The sequence below is a fragment of the Anticarsia gemmatalis genome, chromosome 19 (genome assembly GCF_050436995.1).
Source record: "Anticarsia gemmatalis isolate Benzon Research Colony breed Stoneville strain chromosome 19, ilAntGemm2 primary, whole genome shotgun sequence".
In the NCBI taxonomy this organism is placed as follows: Eukaryota; Metazoa; Arthropoda; class Insecta; order Lepidoptera; family Erebidae; genus Anticarsia; species Anticarsia gemmatalis.
Window position 1 is genome coordinate 3,968,542 of NC_134763.1, and position 18,528 is coordinate 3,987,069.

Below are 18,528 nucleotides of genomic sequence, written 5' to 3' on the forward strand. Positions count from 1 at the left end.
TTCAAGCAAATCATTTTTTTATTAAGTTTATAAGCGGTAGCAGTCTTTATGACGCACCCATCTGCACCGCAGTAACTTTGTTGTGGATTAACATTGTAAATCGTTAACTGTTAGTCCCCCATGAAAGGTAGCATTCCTTGCATACTTTGTAATGTATGCGGTAAGGGATGCCTAACAAATAATCCATAAGCATGGTATGTCATATCATCGCTTCACACAAAAAGTAATTGCGGTGTTGGTGCCTGTTACCGGTAAGCGTAATAATTTTTATGTAGGTATTATACTAGGCATTCGGATTAACGTTGTCAATCGTAGCGCTGTGTCACCACCGCCGCTGCCACCGCCACCGCCTGCCTCCCCCGATGTGTAGATATTGGAGTTTCAAAACATTAGTACAATAATTAGAATATTATCCATAGACCGAAATGTTCGAGCTGGATAAACTTCAATTTAATAGACTGATGCCTTTCCAAACTTTGATAAACAGTCGGAATCTAAAAAAAAGGGAGCGCTAGCGATGAGCGTCTTAGCAAAATCATGCTATATACCAGTACCTATATGGGATTTGTTCTCAAGGGTAAAAATAAAATTCCAATTATAATATTATATGATGTATATCACGGATTTTACAGTGGTATTTTCGTGTATAAACAAAATATCCAGATTTCAATTCAATAAATTAAAGACTTACGATTCAATAAATAACAATTTTCACATTCAAATATATAAAGCATGGGCGCCACGATAAATTTCCTGTTATTATATTTGACAATAAAAATTGATTAACGTTTTCGAATTTGTATGAACAATAATAACACAATAGTCTTATTCTTTCTGTACGTGGGGTTCAACTAAAATATTTTCACTTATACATTTAGCGATGATCACAGATTTGAGGATTATAAAAAAGCAGATTCAGAACATACCGTGCTATGGAGAGACGATTTAACATTTCGAAACTTGCAATAGTGATTACTGAGTAATTTAGGTTTCATTATAGCTTATTGGCTAACTTATCACTATCAGCACTCTGGCCGCTCACGCACGGCTCATCCTGTTCCTAACATTGCTTCTCGATCGATATCAATACCAAATTTAAATTAACAATATAATAAAATATCAATTGTACCTAAGATCTTTTCCAATTAAATACGCACATTCGTTCTTAATTTGCATCTTAATATACACTAACGGGCCGCTACGGCGGCTAATGATATCTCCGAACTATCTACTGGCTCACAGGCAATCGTGCTTCTCACACAAGCGACCGCCGCCAGACGTCTCCCGCGGCGACGGTCCATCCGTCTGACCATAAACGTACGTAATTCCATAATTAAACATACATGTTGTGATCAATAATAAAAATATAATGATACAAATACATTAATTACTACATTTCGATTATTGTGTGACATAAATATTTACAAAGCGCATTAGGAGCGCCAAAATAGTTAGGCGAGGCAGACTCCTAAACGAGAGATTAATAAATGCGCCGCGCCTAGCGTCCACTAGCTATCGTCAGACACGACACGACACGGGCGGACTGGCGCCGCACCCGGCTCGACGCTCGACTGCTCCGCTCCACGAACTAAACATATCATTACTCGTACAAGTATCTTTATTAACTAAAACATCTGACCAATTAACTTTATTGTCAGGAGAGCTAAGGAATAAATGCCCCAAAATAAAATGAAAACGTATAGTCAAAATGTTAAAATTATATGGATTCATTTATATTACAACAAAGTTATCCTGACTGTCACAGTCGCTGGATCGAGAATTATTACATAACTAAAATATTTAAGATTTTTTTTTTGAGAAACAAAAACTAATTTACTTCCCCATGATTATGAAACTAGTAGATACTATAATATATAAGCTACTACCAGTACATCTTATAAAACGAATAACATTATTCTAAATATCAATGTGATCTCTCGATATTATGGTTTACGATTACAATTTGGGAATGCATGATACTACTCGACAAAATACAATAATTATTAAGTACCGATGATTAAAAAAACTCCCTACATATACAGATAGCGTAACAATGTCCGAAATATAATTAGTTTCGTCAACTATAAAGTACAAAGATGAAAATACGTCATATCAGCCGGTCACACGTGTGCGAGAGGTAACACTCGGCAGCGACTCCTAACGACGATACACAATATCAAGTTTTAGATAATAAAAATAATTGAACTAGAGCGCGAGCCGCCCGGCGCGGGCGCGGCGGACGGGCGAGTCGCGCGACACATAACTACAATATAACGTTGGCGGCGAATAACACCTAAAAATAAATAGAAACAAATATAGTAGGTTTCCGACGAATACTGACATCCGACGCGTGTGTGGCGGGTGGGCGGTATGGCGGGGCGGCGGCGGCGGCGGGCGCTCAGTTCACCATGAGCGTGTGCGACTCCATGGGCGCCGCCGAGTCGTACAGCGTGTCCGTGTCCTGCGTGGGCTCGCCCTGCAGCTGGCACTGGTTCGACAGCGTCCCCGCGCCGCAGTCGCAGAAGAATCTGAACACAATACACACACTTATATACTCGTTCTTAAGAATTCAAAATAGATTCGGTATTTATTAGGTGTATATTTCTGAGAGAGATTTATCACTTGATGTTTACCTGTCATGACGGATAAATTCTACGTCGTGTCCGGAATGGCACGTTTTGATGCAATTAACACAGATTGCATTGCGGTCTGTCGTGTTGCAGGTCTGGCACCTGGAAATTTACATTGTAAATAGATGTTAGTTTTATTGTATTATAGTCACATTGTAGTTTAATACTATTGAACGGATTTGGTTGAAATATGGCACACAAATTATGACCCATCAACTCTTATTTATAAATATAGCATTCATATGAATTTACCTATAGAAATCGTGCATCGGAAACGATGTGTACGATGAGATTTTGTACAGGCACTGGCCTCCACCGACAGCTTTCTCCACAGCATCTTGATTGCTGAATATTTTGTTACCCCTCACAAGGGGCGAAACTCCGGACGCTAGACATAGACCTGTTGGCGGAACAATCATATCAAACAAGTTCATCCAAGATGAGTAAAATTACAGTTTAAAGAAAAGTGAGAAGCATTTCGAACACCCCGATTATGCGAAAAAAAGCGTTACACATGGCGCCTCTTTCGACACCAGAAAATTTCTAAAAATGATGTTTTCTTTGACTTGCCTCCAAATCTGTTATTAAATATTTGATTGTGTTCAAGCGTGGCAGTGGCGTTATTGGTGATCTCGACGCCAGCCGCGAGGCCGTCGAAGATCCTATTGCGCCGCAGCACTGGGTGGCTCTGCGTCGAGATCAGCACACCCGCCTGAGCGTTGCGGAAGATATCATTCTCCTCCAAAACTCCCTGAAAACATAGTTTCGTTACTCTCATGTATAATAAGGATAACCAACATTCAAGTCACGCACGAAGTCTCTCTTGTTAATAAGATTTTACTTTTGATAATCATGACTTTCTAGTATAGATTTGTAGATATGGTTGACGGAATCTGCTGTGATAAGACAGTATTTATTTATCAACGTAGTATTACTGTGAAACTTACCTTTCCTCCATTAAAAATACAAATTCCTCCATCACGCCCATCGAATATCTTATTTCTTTTGAGCGTTGGGTTGGAGTCAGTCTTTATCCATACTCCGGCCATGGCGTTATCAAAAATCTCGTTTTGTTCTAGAAGCCCTAGGCCTCCGTTATACACGAGGACGCCGCCATTTTGCCCTCCCCATATTTTGTTACCCCTAATGACAGGATTGCTACCTGTCCTGATCTGAACGCCGGAGTACAAGTGGTTGAAAATATCATTATCTTCTAATTTTCCATGGCCATTATCGTAAAAATACACTCCAACCTGTAAAACCATTAAATAAATAAACATCAAATGATACCGTTTTTATGTCATGTTAAAAATATATATAATAGTCATTGAAATAAGGTACAGAAAGATCTTAATAATAAACATTGAATCCCGTGCACATTTTACACGCATTGAATAAGAGATACAATGTTTAATGTTTACTGATACATCTCAATGTAGATTATCAGTTTTCACCACAGAATTTAAGATTCCATCACAGAACTTAAAGTAGACTGTACCTGTTTCCCCGAATGTATACGATTGCGTCGAAGCACAGGTGTGGAGCCAGTAGTGATCCATACACCGGCGAGCGTGTTGGCGAACACCTCGTTCTCCTCGATGAGCCCCTGGCCCTTCTCGTGAACGTAGATGCCGCCGTGCTGCCCGTGATGGATCTTGTTGTGCCTTACTATTGGATCGCTATTTGTACGGATCTGAAATAACAATTACAATAATACAATTCATTGTTGTGGCGAAAAGAACACTGTATCGTGAATAAGGTTTCTGGTTATATATTGCATTTGCCCTATAAAAAATTGTAATCAACTTAGCATTTCTATCTCTCGCGTTCTTCGAACATACCATACGTCCTAACGAAAAATTAATTGAATGTATCTTTGTCACCAGTCTATAACCGCTTTTATGCCTAAATTACTGGAAAGACAAATTCTATTGAAATCATGTGACTTTTCTCCATACCTATTGAGAAATTACTAACCACACAATAACCGAGAGGTGAGTTTGTTATTGCTTCAGTTTAGACGAAACTGAAGATACCGTATAGCGTAAAATGAAATAATATTATTCGTCGTAGTCCGATGAGTCAGATTAAAAGCCAACAGTATGTCAGAAGATTTCGATGACGAAGTTTTATATGAAAGAACGTGTAGGTACGCAAATATGCAAAATATTAAGGAAAACAAAAATAAGATGATTGAAATGGATATCGAAAATTTCGTGCAATTTGCATGCTACATCTTTTTTTTTCTAAATAACAATTTGATACGATACCGGTTTGTTTCCATCACAAACATTATTAACGTAATTTTTGACAAAGTTCAGAAGAGAAAGTGCCATCCAAAATCGTTTTTCGAACAGTAATTGGTTAGCAATTAGATGAAATTCTGAGTGATTAGTTCGAGCATCAAAAATATTGAAATGACAAGAAAAAGGAGTTATAACAGCTTCTTTTAAAAATAACGTGGATGGAATAGAATATGAGTGACTAGCTTATAGTATAAGTGAGATTAAGTGGAATGCGGAGTGCACAATAAATTGCGGTATCATTGAGAATGTCCCGAGCGCATGTTACTTTCCACTATAAACACAATAGCTAGGGAAGGCACGCTCTACCAGAGCGTATCCTGTACGGACTACCTATTATTTTATTAATATACCAGTGAACAAACACTCGCTTATTAACAGACAAGGACTGCTTCCTGTTTGCACATGAGATTCTTTGCAAAAGTTCTCTATATGCTTGGATTATCAACAACTTTCTACTGTTTATAATTTAGTTTTGTTTACTCCGAAACTAAAAATGTTTCCCGCGTCGCGTCATCTGAGTTCTTTGCAAACATACAAACCATACAGATCTAACGCTTTTAAAAAATCCTAATTCACTAAGTTCCCTCCCTATGTTAGCTTTCTCACATACACGTTCGAACATTAATCATTAGTTTATTTTAAATCAGTCTGAATGCTGTTTCCTATTCAGTAATATTATAGCTCTATTTATAATACTACTGAAGCCGTTTCTCACCCCAAATTTAGAGATTTATTCGAAATGCAATTTTGGTTCGACTCATCGTGCCAAATATAAAAATATCACAAAGGTCAGTCAGGTGTGTCATTGTATTGAAGTAAACTTATGTTCTCTTTAGGACAGTTGCAAACTCTTCGATATATTTAGATTAATATGCTCGCGACGAACGTCAATAAATGAAGCGATGAAAAATAACTACGATTAAATTAAAAAACACTTTCATAGTAGAATCCAAAGGTTAGTTACAATTTAACCCAATTAAAAAGTAGTCATTCAACATTATATTGAACGCGTAAATTTTCCTGTAACATGAATGTAAAATTCTAGTTAATATTTGCTTACCTGTATACCAGCTAAAGCGTTGCCGTAAATATTATTGTGCTCAATTAATCCGCGTCCTTCACCAAATATGTAGACGCCACCCTGATGCCCGTTGTATATTTCATTACGTCTTATTGTGGGGTTGCTGTTTGACGTTATCCATACTCCGGCGAAGTTGTTTGAGTGTATTTTGTTATCTATAAACTGGCCTAGACCAGACTCGTGGACGTAAATGCCACCAGTCTGACCGTGATGAATCTCGCAATGAACTACGGTGGGATTAGCGCCAGCTTTCACCTCGAAACCGGCGATTCTGTTGTTGTGGATGTCGTTCGCTTCGAAATAGCCCTGGAGGAACATATTATCGCAATTTAGCAAAATTGCAAGGACAAAACGTAATATGAATTTTAAGCATTTCCTTCGAAATAGATAAAGTAATAAGAAAAACAATCATAATTTGTGTATGTTTTTTTGAGATTTGACTGATCGAAATTCTACAGATGAGAAACTCACCAAACCATTTTCAAAGGTGAAGATGCCGACATCCCTGCCGTGGTGTATGTGGTTGCGGCGCATGATGGGGTTGGCGAAGTTCTTGACCCAGATCCCGGCGAGCGCGTTGCGTGAGATCTCGTTGTCCTGGTATGCGCCCTGCGCGTAGTCCGTGACGTACAGCCCCACGTTCTCGCAGTCGCTGATGTCGCAGTGCTTGATCACGGGGTTGGCGCCCGCGCCGCTCACGCACACCGCCGCGCCCACTGTACCGAGGGACCATACCTTACTTAGATGCGCTCACATTTCCACTCATGTAGTATATAATTATTTCCATTTTGATAACTTCTTTATATGACTACAATGGTAAACCTTATGTTGTTCAAAGGGGAATAAACTCTGTGACTAAAGCAGTGAATATAATTACAAATCTTCATTCAGATGACAAACACAAAGTACAAATAGAACCTACGGCGCCGTCAATATATTTCGGTATGTGAATAATGTACATTGTGATATAACTCACCGACACTAGCACTACGTATGATACAGTGGTCGACGGTGGGCGAGCAGTTGTCGGACACCTCGAGGCAGTAGTGCTTGTGGTGCTGCATGGTGCTGGTCGCGTCGGGCGAGAACTTCAACGTCATGTGTCCGGCGTAGGCGCGGTTGGCGCCCTCCGCGAACGTCAACGTCGACTCCGCCTCGCGCTCTAACACCACGGACTCGGCCACGTTGCCTGGGGCACAACCTAATCACAAATATACTGTTTAGTTACTTATTTCTTTGATTACTCGGTTGTTTATCTTCGTAAATAAATCAAAATGTAGTTAATGACGATTTTTACATTACTTTGATTAACTAATCTCACTTACCATTAATTAAGTTCTGGTATGTGCTTTAATATTATCACGAAAAAATATGAGTAGGTTAGGCCCATGGGACAAAACTATCTTTTAAAGCTTGAGAATGAGAGAAGAAAATAACTGCTTGGTGTATTACAGGAAAGACAACATGAGCATGCCAAAAAAAAAGAGAAAGAGTTTAGCAACAGAAATTTGAGCCATATAGACTCCACAAAAGCAAAATCTACATTGAAATCATTCGTCTACCCACATATTGCATTTTGTGTCGCGGAATATAGAGCCCAGGCACTAGACCAACCACAGGTGATACTATCGATTCAGATATTATACAAATAGCACATAAGAACGATCCGAATGATTCACGAGGTGTTAGTTAGTTCCGTGCAGTGTCGCCGCGTCCGTGAGCAGCCGCGGCGTGGGTGACGGGAGCGCTAGTATAAGCCGATCTAGTCTCACCAATGAGCTGCACGTCGCTGTCGATGGCGAGGCACTCCTCCTGGTACAGGCCGGTGTGCACGAACACGAGCGCGGGCGCGGCGCTGGAGGCGCGGCGGCACGTGCAGGGCGACGAGCCGCACGCGCACAGCGCGGCCGCCGCGCCGCTGCCGCCCGCCGCGCCGCACGACGCCGCCGCGCCGGCGCCCGGGCTGGCGGCCGAGCCCGCCGCCGAGCCGCCCGCCGCCGCGTTGCGCTCCTCCACGTTCTCGAGAGCCAACTAACCCAACGGTCATTTGTTAACGCATGATTAAGCTTATTTACGTCTATTTGTATGCCGATATTTCAACGAGTGGGACGGGAAAACTATCACTAAACCTTAAGAAATATTCTATTTGAAACCGTCTCTCGTCTAAATACTATACACGTATCGAACTGGACTTACCCTTATTGTAGCGAAATGTTTGATCCGAGAGTCCGTTTTGGGGATATAATTGGGCCGCACGTGTAATCCGTAATATAGCTGCCTAAAGCTTTCCTTCCAAGGGTTGTCCGCGTCGCATTCGTCCGGAGCCACGAATTCGAACTGGCAGGGCGCCGGGTGCATCAGCGGCATATCGTATTCGAATACCGACTGATACAAACTTTTCCTGAAGATTAAATTGCAATAATTAATTTAGTACACACTTGTAACGCTTTCTTCTGTGACTTTTTAATGATGCATACGACAATGATGATCTTACCATAATTCAGTATCATTGGCAATAGTGTTAAATCTCTTGCAGACTTGTGCGACGCGACACAGATCCCGTTCGGTAAGATGTGATAAAATACACAATAACACTTCATCAGGCAGCTCATACTGCAGATATTGTGATACATTGCACACATCCACTCCTTGAGATAAAGATCTAAGTGGACAAAAAACACATAAGTTATAATTACAAGAAGTTATAATCTTGTCCTCATACTTAAACCAAGCACATTGCTTTCAATTGTTTTAAATTAATTCTGCAAAACTTTGTCATAAAAATTAGGATATGACGTCTCTTTTATAATATGGTGCGCCCATACCGAATAAATACCTGTTTACATCAGAATTGACCAGACTAATATTGAAAGTAGGTATTAAGTAATGGGTGTACTTACGTTCTGGGCCTCTTCCTGGCTGGTAGAGAGCAAGCGCCCGAGGGTCCGGGCTCGTGGTAGGCAGGCGGCGACTTGCGACGTAAGTCGTACGGGCTGTGGTGTCCAGCTGTGGTGGCGGGCGCAGCCGCTGGCACCGGCGGGGACCCGCCACCACCACCACTACCGCTCGCACCGGCGCACGCCGCAGTCGCCGCCATCGCGCTTCCCGTCACGTTGTTGTTGGGGATTGGGACTGATTCACATGGCTCACCTGAAACATCAACAATCAATCTAATTTAAATATTTTGTTAAGGTTATTGAAGATGGATTAAACTTACTGAACACTGCATAACCCTCTTGGAAGGTTGTACTGTGAAAACAGAGCAAGCTCAGTAAACAAACAAGGATATACTTAAAAACGTCAGAAATTACATTTTTTTTTTAGTCTGCAGGGCATTTAGAAAATCAATAAATTATATCCGTAAAACAGAAGCAGAAAGTAAATGATATATGTATAAGGATGGCCTTCCACATATTATATTATATTCACTGATCACTTTCATAAATATATATGATATGTTGAGTCTTCATTAAAACTCTTTGTTTACTAATATAAAGGTTATCACATTTCAAACCAATAATAATCACAATATTCTAACAGTTTTGTTAGTAAATATAAGTTAACAGATTAGTAAGTCTTTACTGATAACAATATACAACCAATAATGCCTACAAGAAGAACAGGAGAAACAATTTGCATCCATTTTGGAGGAGAACATGTGCCATTTAATCATTGTTAATGATAATTTCTACACTTTTGAAGGTAGCATAGAAAAAAGTGAAATACAATAAAGTATAAGGCCTCATTACTGCTTTGTAACAGATATTTAATAGAAAGTAGTTTAAGTAGTTTTGATGTGTTGCCAAACTTGTGACCCATTTCAGATATAAATGTTTCATATATAATGTGTAAATATAGGTGTTTAAAATTACTGCTTTAATTGTATATAAACAGTTATTTTGATATGTCCCAAGGATGATACATTTCCTTCAGGTGAATCATAACCATGAATGAATGTATATTAGGAGTCATTGAATAAAAATATTTATTGAAATTATTATATGAAAACAAAGAATACTAAGGTACCTACATCAAATGTGTTGACACCCATGCCTGTATTATAATTAGATAAATCACATTTATGCCAGACTAATAACTGATATGTTAAAATAAATTGCTTATTGCTAGTCTGAAGTGTCTAAATTCAGTGTCCGTCAGCTCAAAATGAATCCCATTTGATCAAAATTTGGTTTTTTAACTTTTGGGGGTAGGTGTTACATGGTACATTTCAATTAATATTTTTTTTGACTAGTCATAATAATATGTTAAAATATTGATAGAAATCCACTTCCTCATATCTTTATATTTGTATGTCCATGGGTTTGTGTATGAAATATTCATTATTTGCTATGTTTATAGTCATCAGGAAAATAATTATAAAACTACCTTCAACTTTTTTAAAATAGGTACAATGTTTTCTTTCAAGGTTTTTGGTAATAATGTGTCTACTGCATACATGTTATATATCAATTAGAACTACATGCATAGAATAGACAAAAAAAAGTGTAATTAAATTTCTATCTGTATTAAATTTTACTTTTTTCACAACTACCTACATCTTTCAGATTCTAAAAGCACATGTGATTTAAGATTACAATTTCTTGAAATTTGGTGCATAACAAAGAGAAGATAACACTTGCAGGGATTAAAATGTATAATCAGGAAGTAAGTTTCCTCTGCAGGCCAGAAACACATAAGGAAGTATGAATAATTATAAATGTGGATAAGAATAATCAAATGTCAAATCATAATTAATTTTGTTGAAACATTCCTCCATCTCAGGTACCCATTCTAATTTTCAATAAGATTCAATGTCATAAGATACACATATTTTATGTACAAAAGAGACATAAAAAATGTATGACACAAAAAAAAAACAAACAAGCACCAATGATTGTACCAATGTGTGTGAACTGAAATGAAAAAAGTTTCGTAACTGCACACAAATACACATCGGCTATTCGGGCTTGTATCAGAACAGCTGTTTCGTCATTCTGTGTAAAATAAGTTTTCATCTAGCAAATCAATACCCATATTGCGCAAAATGTCACTGAAATGCGCTATACGATACCATCATGAATCGGTAAATGTAACGAAAAGAGAATTTACATGTCAATCATCGTTCAAGGAACAATGATCAACGAATTCAAAATTCAATAGCAAGCTCAACATTTTCACATAAAATGGGGATGTCAAACTTATATACCAGCTGCATAAATTAACCATTACTATAACGCTATACGTCTTGAAAATGGATTTACGAGTATCTCATAATTACATGAGCGAGGAAATAGTAATAACTAATCATTTCTATAGATCGGGGCGACTTCGGCCGACCCGGATTACTTACTCGATTGTGTCCTAGAAGGTAGTGGTATTCGATGTCCGCCTTTTCTCCGCGATCTACGGACGTAAGAACGCGAAGAGGAAAACGAGGCACTAGGCATTATTTCTTTTAACACTTATTTTCACTAGAATTCAGCCCTAAACAAAGGAGACACCCGCACCAACACCGTCGGCCATTTTCTGTTTAGATTAGATTGGGTAGGCAAAACGGGAAACCGAGATTATACCACATTAGTTGTAGGTAGATGCGAATTCTATTGTTATATAAATATCACACTAATCACTGACACTAAAATTACGATATTAAACTGATAATAATCATTATCTGAATAAATTATGATGAAAATCCACACTACCCTACAAAACGACGGGCGACTCTCAGCAAATATGGCGGATTTCGGATTAACATGGCGACGGCGTGCGCAGCGCCATCTACAAAATAACACGATGTTTTTTTTTTATTTATTACTGCGTTCAAAATGTAAATCGTTGCAATTTTGTATAATTTTAGTCTAGTCTAACTAGTCAGTAAGTTATATAATCAAAAGTTCTGCCTTCACCTTCGGCTTTCTCAGTTATACCTATTTCGTATACCTACATCTGCAGAAAACATTATCAACCCGTTTCAGGAGAAACATGATAAATTGTGAAACCTGTGATGAAAACATAGGTAGCCTATATTTTCAAATTTATTGGATATTTTTTAAAGTCACGCTGACTGTAAGCATAAAAAGTACCTACCTATTTTATTTTTCAACTCAACAACGAGAACGGAATAGAATTACCTAACCGGAATTTTATTTGTCTACGCAGCGAGATGAATTATATTCAGATTGGTTTAATTAGATTTAATCGAATGCTTGATATTATATTTGTTGATCATTACTTAGATTTATAGATTAGCCGATTAGGTACCATTACACGTTGCTTTTCTAAGTAGATCAAAGAAATTGTTCACTGAATCAATTTATATTTATTTGCCTGAATGACCATCTATAATAGGCATCCCTACCTGGGTTTTTTATCTGTGAAGATAATTTTGTCTGACAACTGTCAGTGTCACATATGAAGTAAAGTTTAGTGAGCGAAGACTGTCAAAAACACACGAAGCAAAGTAAACTGATGCAGAGCAATCTGTTATAATTTTTCACTGATATAGTTTAATTTGTCATAACTTTTGGTTAAGACTTCTTCACAAAGATGACCATAACAGAATATATGGACGAATATAAATGCAGTTTTTCTGTGGTAGCCTGCATTTTTCTTACATTTTCGTACGTTTCTAGCTTATATGTGTGGAGGTCAAAATTAAGCAGGTAAATCTTACTGCGTGTGTTTTGATTCATAATATAGATAACTTAACTTTATGTCTTCAATTCACACACAATTTATATTTCAGAGACCACCCTTCTACAATAAAAAGAAGATTTTTTAGTGTATCAGTCATGATGTTATTGGCCCCATTCTTTATTCAATGTTTTTTCACCCCAGAAACTTTAAGTAAAGGCGACTTGTTTACACAAATGGGATTACGTTGGGCTGGTATCATACCTGCTGCTTTTGTACCTCTATTTTTGACTGCTGTACTGTTTTTGGGACCATTATCAATGCAGTTTTATTCAGGAATTTGGAAGCTCTATACAGGTAAGATAGAGAAGCTAAATAAATATTATTTACCATTATGTAGTCCTTAAAAAGAACATATAACATTGATTCAAACAATTAAATTATAAACACAGTCTGTATTAATTTATTTTTTGTATTCAGAACCACTATATTGGTTTTCAAGCTGGCAAGACTTAGTGTGGGTGAGGAATCATGTTATGGCACCACTGAGTGAAGAATGGGTGTTCAGAGCTTGTATGACACCCCTGCTGCTGCAGTGTTTGGAGCCTATGACAGCTGTATTTGTTGGACCATTACTTTTTGGATTTGGTATTTACACAATTTATAGTTTTTTTCTGGTTATGTGGCTGTTGGAATCAGTTTATGCTTTCTTTGCAGCCTGTATTTGCCTTTATCTTCTGATGTATAACATGCCAGTAATCTACAGTAAATTAAATAAGAAACAAAGATATTGATCTGACCTTGTGATATCATAACTAATCTTACCATCTCAATGGTATAAGACCTTCAGTTGGCACCTTGTGTGATTTGCTATCAAATATAAAGTGTGATTAACTAATTTAACGGTCTACTGCAAATGTATTTTTAAATTACCTGGATGCATATCATAATAATCATAAGTTTAACCTATGTTTGTAACAAAGAAGGAAGGAAGAACATTGTGAAAAAAGTTTTAGCTATGAATAACAAATTAAAGTGCCAAGCATAAAAATAAATTATATAATTAGTGATAACATTTAATATATTATTATGTTTGGCTGGTTTGTTATATTTATGTATTTTGTGTTTCAGCTCACTTCCACCATATGCTTGAGCAAATGAAAGCAGGACTTCAATTCAAAACAGCCCTGTTGGTGTCATGTAAGTTTGTATACATATAGCACATATCTATATTTAAAATTTAATGAATTTATAATCATCTAGATAATGAATAATGTTGGCAGCTATTCAGTATTCATAGCCAATTGTTCCAACATAATTGAATATTAATCATTTGTGATACACATGGCATAACGGTGGTAAAAATACACACCAATAATGCATGCATATTTGAGTCAATAATAACTGAACCCAAAACTATTATTTTGGTGCTTTTTCAGTGTTTTTATTTTTAGTGATATATTTTTTTTTGTAATACATGTTATATCAATTTACGAAAATCTAAATCGATTTTAGAAACATTTCTTTCACTGACTATATTTTAACTTATTTTTATTTATTTCCAGCATTCCAGTTTACATACACAAGTATGTTTGGTGCTTATTCTGCATATTTGTTTCTTAGAACAGGTGGGTTTTGTTTGATTTATATTATTCAAAGTTACATCCTATAATTTTCAACCTTGAGAAAAGAAACCACAGAAAACAGAATTGTTGTGAGGTCAACCATTTTACACTCAAATATTACCAAATTATCCTCAAAACTAAAATCAATAAGTACTAAAAATTGTACATCTTTATTGATACAACAGAGATTTTTAGCATTAGAAATATCAGCCTATATGGATAACTAAAATTGACTCAAATTCGTCTACTTCATATGGTTATTATGTCGGGAGTAAGCCAAGCTTATCTTTAAATATTATTTTCCAGGTCATTTCGTCGCTCCCCTCGTCGTCCACATGTTCTGCAATCACATGGGCTTTCCAAACTTCGGGGAGATTCGGGAGTTTCCGCCTTTACAACGAGTAGTGATTGCCTGCTGTTTCCTATTAGGCCTCGGTCTATGGTGCCTACTACTAGTCCCTCTCACTAATCCAGAAATATACGACAACAGATTACACTGGGAAACTTGAATATCTTCTTATAAACCAATGGCTTTAACATCTTGCTATAAGTTCTTCTACCATTATGTGAGACAGAATTCTGTCGAGCTTTTTTGTAATCCACTGTCCCACATTTTTGTAGAAGATACTCGAGTATTTATAGGACGAAGAACGAACACTGCTTAGGAATTTGATCACAGTTATATTATATGGTTAAATATTAAGTTATTGACGTTGCATTTCATGATACAGGAATAAAATAAAGTCAGCTAGGTATCATTCAGTATCCAATCTACAAAAAAAGTTTGTGAAATTTAAATAGGTACATAGGTCCATACAGAGCGAGTTGCTTTGCGAGCCATTTGTTGAGGCCACTCGGTCTATCTTAAACTAGTCTCGACCGGGAAAATCGCGGGCAAGAGAGTTAAGTACAAGTCCATCGCGCAGTGAGTGCTTCGCGAAGTTACTCTTTCTGTGTTTACTCGCCTATTAAGTATTAAGTGATAACGTATTAAGGTAAAGCACGATAGGATTTTGACGTCACCAATTTGTCTGAAAATAGGTTAGTTATTTATACAAAGCCTTGCAAAGCATTAGACACAGCTGGTGCTAATATCATATATTGAGATATCGATTGTTTAGTAAGAAGACAATCCCAGTCCCTATTTAAAGATATGACATTGCCACCCGTTGTTACAAAAATAATAGAGCATTCTGATTTTTGTCACCAACAGGTTAATAATAGTGATTACAAGAGTTATGTGCAATTGAATCTTTAACGCGTCGTCCTTTATAAGCGGTCAGTTTCACCACCTCTGAATAAGTATTGCTCAGCTTATCAACGGAATTTTAAAGATTTTAACCTCTCCTGACACTCGTCTTAACGGTTACTCGTGAAATGGGTCCTAAATGTCGTCGGGTGACATTCAATGACTACTTTTGACTACCATACGTAAAACATATTAACAGTAGGTAAATAATAATTTTATTTCCAAGTGTTCTCTAGAGTATACTTGTATGAATAACGACATGACAGTATTGCTCATCAATAATTTTTAACAAGTTATATACCTCTGAATTCTAATCACAGAATAAGATTTGTATTAATTTAGAATAGTTACTGCATTCACGATTATATGACTCGTTACACTCATTAGTATGTTAGAATAGAAAAAATCGACACTCCAAAACCAAAAAGCATGCTTTTTCGTGGCGTAGCTACGGGTATGGCGGTATATTCCCAGTTGTCCCCTCTACGCTGTCACCCCGGGGTGACCACTACGATTTTTTTTCCTTCGTTGTTTCTCAGTAGTAACCCCGGGGGACAGTGTTTGAGGGGACAACTGGGAATATACCGGTATGGCTAGGCGGTACCGCACACCGGCCCGCGATCTATAAATCATTTTTTTATCGTGTCTTGTAGATTAGGTGAAGAGGGCCATAGTTTATATTTTGCACCAGAGCCTCAGACTACCTAGCTACTCCACTATTTGTAAATAAATAATTAATTTAACATTTTTGAATATGCAGCTTCCAAAAGGACTCATTTCGTATGCCTCTGTAATGTGAGATGTGCCTTTTCGAAATTGCGAATTCAATTATTTTAAAGAATATCAGTAAAAAAGCCTTAAACAGTTTTAAACATCGTCTTCTGTGATTCTGTCCATCTAAATAATAAGTAGAATTAATAGTGTTACAGTGAATTAACGATTTTAAACTATCGCGACTTGTACACTTATTGCAAGTAAAACTGGTCTTAACAGGTCAATTGTTTCGTATTAAGGTCGGTGTTTCCTTTCCAGGCACCATCTAATGTTATAGGTACGTCTGAATTTTGTAACAATCTACTGTGCAGGAGGCGAATAATAAAAACAAGAGAAGTAAGAGGTAATAAAGGAGTGCCTGAACGGAAAAAATCCGACGATGTTACGTCTCTAATACCCACACTTGCCTTCTTTTTTATTTTTGTTCTTCGTCTCCTGCGCATCCGCTTGTTGCTACATTCAGAGACACAAAGATAAATATCGCGTAATACCCGTTTTATTTGCAATAAGTGTTGAAAGTCTATTACGTGGATACTGATCCTAACGATTTATCAATTATTATCAATACATATTATAACGACTCGACTAATATAAGCGTGTGTAAGCATAATCATTAGTTAGAAACACTAGAATAAGGTTCAGAGCATAGATATTGAGTAGGCCAGATCTACACAACCCAGTTACCTGGGATATAACACGATGACCCTCGGTAAGAATGGTTACAAGTACAACTTAAGTCTGTCAAAGGTCTTTAAAATGATAGCCGGGTACCAAAATTTAACGTGCCTTCCTAAACATGAAGAAACTCTGTATGTAAAATATGGACACCCATTTGCAGTCCAAACTCGGCAAGTGAAACTTAACCTTAGAGATCGACCAGCACGGCTGTTACATAGCCACGAGTTCCTCCTGTAATTTACCTTACTCTTTTCAATTTCGCCACTATTATTTACTCTTTTTTTTTACTTTCCATCTATCAATATTAAATTAATATATTTTGGTAACATTTCACATTTCTATCAGTTTTATTTTCTGTCAAAGACTAGTCTACTCAATATCTATGGATCAGAGCCTGGACACAACAAATCGGCACGTTTCTTTATTACCATAATAGCTCGAACTAAAAATATCAATATAATAAGATAGCTTAATTTAAGTAAGCCCTGTTTTAAGCGATTTTTACTTACCTCTATGATTCAAAATGACTAATTTTATACGATTGCGTTACCTCGTTCATTCACGAATGTCTTCAACGAAATTGTTTGATCTAAGAGTCATGCTGACATCCCTTTCTCAGAGCGGTCGTCAGTGATATTTGGTTTTACAACCCTTTCCGTAATTATGGTTTTAGTAGCCAAACGTTGTAAGCCCTTTACACACTAGCGGTAAACCGCGCTGCTATCCTTTTTTACAGTTTAATATGCCTGTGACTGCACTTAACCGTCGTGAATTTCCAGGCATTTTAAACTGTAACCGAACGGCTAGCGGCTTCCACGATTGAGCGCTTGTGCGTAAGGTGGCTAAGAATTGTTGACTTGCTCACCGTGAATATATTTTATTATTGACGAATAGGTTTGCACACCGGTTGTTTCGCTTATACCTTCTGACGTACTTATTATACGCGCTTAGACGCCTATACATCACATGATTTCATTTATTGTGTTGCGAGATACTGATGATCAGAGTACAACAATAACAAGCTTAATTAACGCACCTGAAATACATCCAGTATGTGAACCTTATGATTTAGGTTGGTTATATTCTAGTTATTATTTTTTGTTTGCTGTTTTTTAAATTATTGTTGATTACTTTATTTTTCGTCTATCCATAACTTTATAAAATTTTGTTTGTTATCTGTATCTTCCGCTATCTGTAACCTGTATAGTTACATCTAAAGTCTTCAAACTGGTGTTCAATTTATGTATTATTTTCTTAAAAAGAAACCCTACTAAAGTAAGAATAATATTTCTGTTATGTTTGTGCCATGTAAGTTTTATTAATCATAATTTGTTGTTGAACGCATGGGTACACTAATAAAATGCCTCACTAGTCAATTTGATGTATTGTTCTTAATTTTAATACTAATTATAATAATTTGTGACGTGTGGGTGTGTTTGTAAAACAACGATATTACTTGTCAACAAATAAATATACATTTTGATGAATTACTGTGTATTTTTAAATATACATAAATACCTGCTCTTAATCTTTTTTTAAACTGTGGGTAATG

At 37.0% G+C, this 18,528-nt stretch overlaps 2 protein-coding genes across 2 annotated transcripts; one reads left to right on the plus strand and one right to left on the minus strand.

Annotated features, from left to right (window-relative positions):
• Window positions 1-595: 595 nt before the first annotated feature.
• On the minus strand, window positions 596-11,764 carry FBXO11 (F-box protein 11). Its single transcript, XM_076126861.1, has 14 exons — window positions 11,368-11,764; window positions 8,918-9,167; window positions 8,512-8,679; window positions 8,214-8,418; window positions 7,790-8,048; window positions 6,994-7,218; window positions 6,489-6,733; window positions 5,997-6,323; window positions 4,129-4,323; window positions 3,578-3,883; window positions 3,201-3,381; window positions 2,883-3,030; window positions 2,634-2,732; window positions 596-2,528 (listed from the first exon to the last, which is right to left on the minus strand). Exons 1-14 carry the CDS (start codon window positions 11,462-11,464, stop codon window positions 2,399-2,401), a joined length of 2,835 nt encoding a protein of 944 aa, XP_075982976.1. The 5' UTR covers window positions 11,465-11,764; the 3' UTR covers window positions 596-2,398.
• Window positions 11,765-12,450: 686 nt separating this feature from the next.
• Window positions 12,451-18,485, plus strand: Sras (Ras converting CAAX endopeptidase Sras). Its single transcript, XM_076126866.1, has 6 exons — window positions 12,451-12,679; window positions 12,763-13,007; window positions 13,131-13,298; window positions 13,782-13,850; window positions 14,216-14,278; window positions 14,582-18,485. The coding sequence occupies exons 1-6, from the start codon at window positions 12,564-12,566 to the stop codon at window positions 14,782-14,784; spliced, it is 864 nt and encodes a 287-aa protein (XP_075982981.1). The 5' UTR covers window positions 12,451-12,563; the 3' UTR covers window positions 14,785-18,485.
• Window positions 18,486-18,528: the final 43 nt, after the last annotated feature.